General features: G+C 35.7%; 1 protein-coding gene across 1 annotated transcript in view; it reads left to right on the plus strand.

Moving 5' to 3' along the window:
- The window catches only part of LOC108744864, a 19,333-nt gene extending 14,755 nt beyond the window's left edge, over positions 1-4,578 (plus strand). The window contains exons 15-19 of the mRNA XM_025981796.1: positions 1,179-1,288; positions 1,511-1,703; positions 2,070-2,170; positions 2,242-2,422; positions 3,905-4,578. Coding sequence (XP_025837581.1) covers positions 1,179-1,288; positions 1,511-1,703; positions 2,070-2,170; positions 2,242-2,422; positions 3,905-4,244 — 925 coding nt within the window. The 3' untranslated portion in view covers positions 4,245-4,578. The remainder of the gene's footprint in view (positions 1-1,178; positions 1,289-1,510; positions 1,704-2,069; positions 2,171-2,241; positions 2,423-3,904) is intronic.
- The last annotated feature ends 3,377 nt before the right edge of the window (positions 4,579-7,955 follow it).

A 7,955-nucleotide genomic window follows, 5' to 3' on the forward strand; every position in this document is an offset into this window, starting at 1 on the left:
ATTGAAACATTTTGTGAGTATAAAAAAAATTATTACATTTTAAAGAACCTTAACCGGCATGAAAATGGTGTCCTTGAATTGCGCCAACAGGAATATGCATTAAGTTAACTTCCGGTCGGGCGATACGCACTTGTGTTAATGTGTTTCAGAGTTTCAAAAATATTTACAAAAGGCTTGTGTCTGTAAAATTTCTGACTTTGGCTAGGAAAAGTCTTATAAGAGTATCGGATATGGTTTGAGATAACAATATCTGGCACCTACAGGTGTTTAAAAAATTTCGTGATAACTAAGTAGCTCAATAATCCAAAAAATTACGAATTTTATTCCTTGGATGTTTTGAAAGATTCTAGTTCTGACTTCATATATTTTTTTATAGATTTTTGAACCCCTTAAAAGAAATACAATTGAAATTTTTGAAGAAAAAGTAGAAGTAATCGCTGGAGATCTCGCCGTTTCTCAATTGGGGATATCCCCAGCTGATCAAAAGAAGATATTGGAAGAAACGAATTTTGTGTTCCATATCGCAGCGACAGTAAATTTCGATGAGAAGATAAAGAAGGCGGTCGAAATCAACATTAAAGGTACTAGAGACATTTTGAAATTGGCAAAACAGATGAAATGTTTGCAGGTATGTATAAGCGATTTTTTTTGGTACTAAATAAATAATCTATACTATGCTGACGCTTCTACAGGGGTTTGTTTATATTTCAACTGCGTATTCTAATTGCCCGCGACATGAAATTGAGGAAAAGTTTTATGATCCGCCGTATGAAGTGGATAAAATTATAAACATCGTGGATTCATTGGACGATGATCTCCTGCAATATCTAACGCCAAAGTAAGGATTCTCATAATCAGTATTTCAATGACTGTTGTTTAATAAATATAATCGATGGAATTGATCATGAAATAAGCGCATATTAGGGTTGATTGTTAAGAACAGGACGTAGACGGCATTACATAGTACCTACAAAAAAAATACCAGAAAGCATGTGAAGTTAAAGGTTTCGAGTTTGCTGACGTTTCGTCTTCGATCATGCATCAGAGATCGGAGTACTTCTCCTAAACAAATGTAGCGTCCAAATTCAGAACCTAAAACTTCACAGTGATCGATGACCTACTATTTTTACCCTTACAAAGAAAAGGGACATTCATTAAACATTTTCCATTTATTCAAGGATGTTGAAGGATTGGCCGAACACATATGTGTTTACAAAATCCATTGCCGAACACGTTGTAAAAACCGAATCAGATGGGTTGCCTTTATGCATTGTACGACCCTCTATAGGTAAGGGTTGTCATCATCATCATCATCATCATCATCATCANCTCTTCATTTCTAACCTTTTCTACCCACGATATCCTCATCATCCGCCTATAACACCACATTTCGAAGGTAAGGGTTGTAGGCGATATATTTTTATCTTATTATTTTTCATTGTATATTATGATGAAAATGGTAAGAGAGGAGGTACAAGTGTGTTTTTGTTCAATTATGCGTACGTTGCAGTGATGTCCACGTATCAAGAGCCGTTATCAGGCTGGGCTGGCAATGTATTCGGGGCAATCGGGGCTGTAGCCGCAGGAAATGTCGGTTTAATAAGGACGATGTGGGTGAAGCGTTATAAAATTGCAGACATAGTTCCTGCCGATTTTGTTGTAAATTGTATTATCTCTGCTGCATGGGACATTTCGAACGATAGGTAACGAGATGATACATTAAGAAGAATTATAAATATCAAGTGAGACGTAGCGCATCGCCATCTGCAGATTTTTTTGTTTACTACAGTATTTCGTATGATTGTTAAGGGTTTTATCCTATCGCCAAAGTAATTTAATAAACGACATTGAGTTTTTGATCAGCATTCAATGTATTACAATTATCGGATTTGAATCGCAATTTTAAACTTATTAGCACGTCATAATGCTACGAGTTATTACAGTTAGCAATAACTATCAATAGATGGCGATATACTACTAGTTACTTGACCATTGCCAATAAGTCTTAAACCGCTGAACAAGAACTTGCGTACTTATTGTTATTAATGACACAATTGCATTTTCCCCAGGGAAAGTTGCGTCGCCGAGCCAGCGATGAGTTTAGAATCCAAAGAGAAGACAACAAAAATTTATAATTACGTGTCCGGACCCGAAAACTCAATAACTTGGGGTATGAATTCGTAAACAATTATTTTGAAATAGTTTACGTAAGTTAGTGCGCCCTCCTACTTTTTGTTCCAGGGAAAACATACGAGTATACAAAAGAATCGGGCAAAACAGTACCGTCGAAAGCGTGCCTGTGGTATCACTTCTTTGTGCCCGCCTCTACCGAACGAATGTACAAAGTCTACATGATCTTTTTGCATATAATTCCGGCATACATTGTGGATTTTATTGCGAAACAGTCTGGGCGAAAACCACAGTGGGTATACACTTCAGTATAATCGACACAGAATCGTTAATCGTAAGACTGGTTGGGCCCCGCACTCTCCCTCTATCTTATCCTGAGCTAATCCTGGAATTTCCTTCAAACAGGAACATCCTCAACTATTTTATGTAAACACTAATCGAATCTAGGTCTACATATATCACTCTTCCATTTCTGTATCTCATTCCTACATTTTAAGTATAATTAACATTTTGTCCTATTTAACATTGGTCTTCCCCTAATAGTTTTTCCGCTCTTTTTCCACCGAGGCTTTCCCCGTCTCGTAAATGTGGTTAAGTATTCTATCCTCTTGATGTTTTAAGATTTCCGCGTGTATCCCATCCATATCTGTTACCTTATTATTTTTTATTTTTTTTCTCTCTCCCTTGTTATGGATTAGTGCCATTTCCACTTGCACCCCGTACGTTATCTTCCCTTATACATTTTACTATTTGTCTTTTAACAAACAATGCTTATACCTATTAGTTATTTCATCATCATCATAAGGTCGTCAGCTCTAAGACTGGTTGGACGCGCATGTCCACTCCTTCCTATCCTAAGCTAATCTTCGCATTTCCCTAAAACTAGAACAACCCACATGCTTAACTATTTGCGAACAGTAATCTAATCTTCTTCTACCTCTACTCCACTTAACTCCCGTTTCTGCCTCTAATATGTCTCTGACTAGACCTTCATGCATATTTTGTATTGACTTCCATAGAGTCCTCTGTTCTCCTACTCTTTCTAATACCTCTTCATTTCTAACCTTCTTTATCCACGATATCTTCATCATTCACTGTCTGTAACATCACATTTCTAACCTTTTATTTAACGCCGCGCGTGTTTCGCACCCGTACAGCGCCGCGCTCCAACCATGCATCCCTGTCTGACTCCTTTCCTAATATCTACTTCTCTACGTTGTAGACCCAGCTCTATAACTGCCTGTTGCTCTTTATACAAACTAAGTATCACCCCTTCATTTCTAACCCTATTTATCCACGACATCTTCATCATTCACTGTCTGTAACACCACATTTCGAACGCTTTTAACCTTTTATTTACCGCCGCGCATGTTTCGCACCCGTACATCGCCGCGTTCCAACCATGCATCTCTGTCTGACTCCCTTCCTAATATCTAATCTATAACAGCCTGTATCACTCTTCTATCTCTATAAGTCATCCCTACATTTTTAAGTATATTTAACATCTTGTCCCATTTAACATTGTCAAAAGCTTTCTCTAAATCTACAAATCTCTAAATCTACAAATCCTATGGCCTCCCGCGTTCCTCTATTTCTTCTAAACCCAAATTGATCTTCCCCTAATAGTTCTTCCGCCCTTTTTTCCATTCTTCTCTATACAGTTCTAGATAAGTTTTTTAACGCATGGGTAGTAATCTATTAGTTATTTATTCAAAATTTATTATCAATTCTTCTGATTGTGTTTTCTTCCGTTGTTTACGATTTTAGTTTTTAGATTAGTGGAGGGCTACAAGAAAATCCACAAATTATCCGATGTCCTGCATTATTTTGCGACACACGAGTGGAAATTCGAAAATAAAAACACCAAAAGCTTGTGGAAAAAACTGAGCGATGAAGACAGGACTATGTTTCCGTTCAGCATGAAGTTGTTAAAATGGGAGGATTATTTTGGGATATGCATGAGGGGAGTGAGAGTATATATACTTAAAGATCCGATGGAAACACTCGAAGAAGGCAGGGCCCACTATAGGAAACTGACAATATACCATTACACACTAGTTTGTTTTTTATGTCTATTAGTTGTCGGTTTTTTGAGCATATTTTTAAATGTTTAATTTCCGTGTTGGTATGGTAATTGTATTAAACTATAGACAGCATAAATTTTAAACGTTGTAGCTTTATCATTTGGTGGCATTTAAAACTTATAACTGAAAATTAATTAAAAAAAATTGTTAAACTACTATACGGCACCGAATGCATTACAGCGCTGTGGGTAGCAAGTTGATAGCAGTAACTTTTGTAAAAGTTTATGTTTATTAAGTAGCCATGTATGTATGTATGCATGTTTTACAACAAGTATTATATATTTCTGTATAAATAAATACTTCAGCCTGATATTGCTAGGACGATCAGTTAGTTATATTTCCATCAAATACAAGGAATCCTGAAGAAAATTGGGTTTTTGTACTTTACGAGAAGATCATCAATAATTATTTTAACATCCAATTAACTTTAAGTAGTGTTATACAAGGATCTAAAAATGTGCCTATTAATTGAGAAACCCATCCAATAATGTCAGGATAATCAATTATCCTTCGAGAAATATCAACAGAAGTACAAATAAGGACAGTCGAAGAAGTTTCAGTTTCCGTACTGAACCAATGAACTAAGTAAATAATTTTATGTTTATTTAAATTTTATTGCTATAGGTATAAAGGGTTAAAAATCACGAACGATTAACTGTATCAAATATGCAAAATTTCAGAGTACTTTTTTCTACTTTTGTAAAGTAGTTGTGAAGATGCAGGATCATACTGCGCGAAAAATGCGGTTTAATTGTTTGAATAAATTTTTAAAACCGCGAGAATTATTAGATGACAAGCGTCTGTAGCAAGGAGCGTGAATTACCAGGATAACTAGCTATATTTTTATAGATTTTTAATAATTATTTGTTTTAATTCACAATATTCAAATTTTACCGTCTATTATTCTGTAGTACTGGATCAAAAGATTTAATTTTTTTGACACAAATTGACTAAGTATTGCATATTTTATAGATTTTTAATAATTTTTGGGTTTGTCAAAGGATAATCAACAAACTTCCAGTATTTATTAGAGACAAATAAAGGATTACTTCACAAGAATAACATCTGAGTGATGATATTTATCCTGAACTATTTCAAGGCTGTGAATTCCATTGTTTAGTGAAGATATTGACAGGATGATCAGTTATCCTTCGAATAAAACCATTACATTAGTTTGTTAAAGTGTCCTTGTTGAAACATGATTCTAGAGTAAGATAAGGGCGGCGAATTGAACCAAAAAAATGTTAAATATAAAAAAAAGGATTCAATGGCAGGTATTTGTAAGTAAGGATTACGAGTTACAGTGTTTAGAGGACTGCATCTTCGGTTGTTTAGTGAAGATGTAATAAAATGTTCGAATAAAACCATTAGATTGGTTTGTTGGTGTGTCCTTGTCGACGCAGGATCACAGAGCAAGGATAACAGCGATAAATTGAATTAAAGAAATTTCAAATGCACAAAAAGGATTCAATGGCAGGAATTTGTAAGTAAGAATTATGCGTTACAGTGCTTAAAGGACGATATCTTCAGTTGTTGTGAGTGAAGATGTAATATTATCAGTATGATCGGCTATGGTTCGAATCAAACTATCACTTTGGTTGGTTAAAGTGTCCTTGATGAAGCAGGATCACAGAGCAAGGATAACAGTAGTAAATTGAATTAAAGAAATGTTAAATGCACAAAAAGGATTTAATTGCAGACATTCAATTGCGACATCTTCAGGTGCATAGTGAAGACGCAATATTGCCAGGATAATCAGTTAAATCGTCCTTGTCGACTTCGATGCTAAAACCGACTAATTTCGTCATTCCTATCAGACATTTAAACGCACCGAATAGGCCCAGAGGCAGGAAGTTGTAGTAAAATAAGGACGAAGCCCCCACGAACGTCGATTGGGAGTCGAGCGCACCCTGCGCCGCGTAAGGGATGACGCGGATGACTCGACGCGTATGTCGCGGCGATTTCGCGTTGTGTCGCGTTGAGATCCGGGTTCGCGTCGATACGCGACAACTGGGCCAGTAAATGATCGTCGTTGGGCGGGTGGGGCGGCCGTCGTTGCGCCGCGGCCGCCGCATCAAGCAGGCCGTGAGCGCCACGACTGTGCGTTATGTTTTCTAAACAATATCGAATCAGTAGGCAACAATCGCGCGCTGCGGATGCGACACGGTTTGTTGCTTTTCCTGTTGCGCCATACGCGAAGATCGCAGTTTGCTCCGAGTTTTCATCGGTTGCTTCTTCCTTTATTTTTTTTTCTTTTTTTTTTTTTTTGACCGGCCGTCGCCGCATTTTTGTTTGGATTGATTACAATGACGTTTCTTCCAATCGACGACGAGCGCGAAAACTGACGCAAACTTGCATGTGTGTATTTTGTTTGACAGTGATCGTGGACTTTAAACCAACTACGCCCGAAACTGTTAAGATAACGAACCGACAGATCGGAGTGCGCCATGCGAACGTAGGAGTAAATTTACAATTATTTTAATTTCGTCTCTGAAGACCACAAAGAACGAACACGAAACGCAGAGGAGGTAAGAGACTTCTACCAATTGTAAGAAACAAAAACCACTTTTGAAAATTGAAAGAAAAATTTGAACAAACAAATAAATAAAAATAAATAAAAGCCGACGTCATGAATCCTAAATTTAGGTCATCAGTAAATAATTAATGATAGGTAATTATCGACGTACTTATGAAGCTACCAATTAAAAGTCTGCAGTTAATTAAGAACACAAAAACACATAAAGTTATAAACGGGAGTTTTTTTTACTCGATTACTTATTTTATTCGAGTCGCATGTTTGGATGACATTTTCACTCAACAGGTTTGCAATACAAATCCTATTTAATCCAGTTGTAAATTTTATTGAAAAGAAACGGTTTTCAACTGGTTAATGCATCTTGCTAATTATTTATTTATGTAAAATGTATAAATTATCAACAGAAATTATGTAGGTACCTGTTACATAACTAAGTGTTTACTAAATTGGTTAGAGATAATCAATTTTGTTTCGAATTTCCGCATTTTGCATCAGCTTAGGAAAAATCGGCTTCTAAAAATAAAACCTTTCAACATACNTAATTATTGTAGGGATTAATTAACCCCATTGCTTGGTTTTTTTTCTAACTACCCCTTAATGTTTGAGAAGGTGCCCTACTTATTTAAAAAATAAGACAAATCATAATAATCAAAATGAAGAAATCATTCAACAACCACAATAAACTGTGAAACAGCTTTATTAAGATCTCTTAACAGGGCTAGCTAGGGTACACAACTACTAAAAAAATAGATATTTATGTGTTTTTATAGTATTTTATGTAGTGGTCCAAATGAATTCTGTGGAGCGAGTCGCGGTACCTTTATAGTATACAACTGGGCCGCACGAAGTAGCTCTGCAAACTATTAGTATTTAACCCCAACGATGTTTTCCATTGAAAAATTATTTCTATCAAAAGTTGATAGGTTCAACGAGAAAGTTACATACAATAACATTTTTAATATTTAATAGTAGTTAATATGAAATATTAATGTGAAAATTCATTTTCCATCCACTACAAAATATCTTTTGTAGTGGTTAATGAGGGAAAATTTTGGTTTGACTTTACACATCAATGTTCATTAATCTGAAGCAGTTTGTAGTGGATGGAAAATGGAAAATGAATTTTCACATTAATATTTGAAATTAACCACTATCAAGTGTCAAAGCGTTTCATATAACTAGTTTTACAAGTTTTTAATATCTCC

The sequence above is a fragment of the Agrilus planipennis genome, unplaced genomic scaffold, assembly GCF_000699045.2.
Source record: "Agrilus planipennis isolate EAB-ADULT unplaced genomic scaffold, Apla_2.0 scaffold42, whole genome shotgun sequence".
Taxonomy (NCBI): Eukaryota; Metazoa; Arthropoda; class Insecta; order Coleoptera; family Buprestidae; genus Agrilus; species Agrilus planipennis.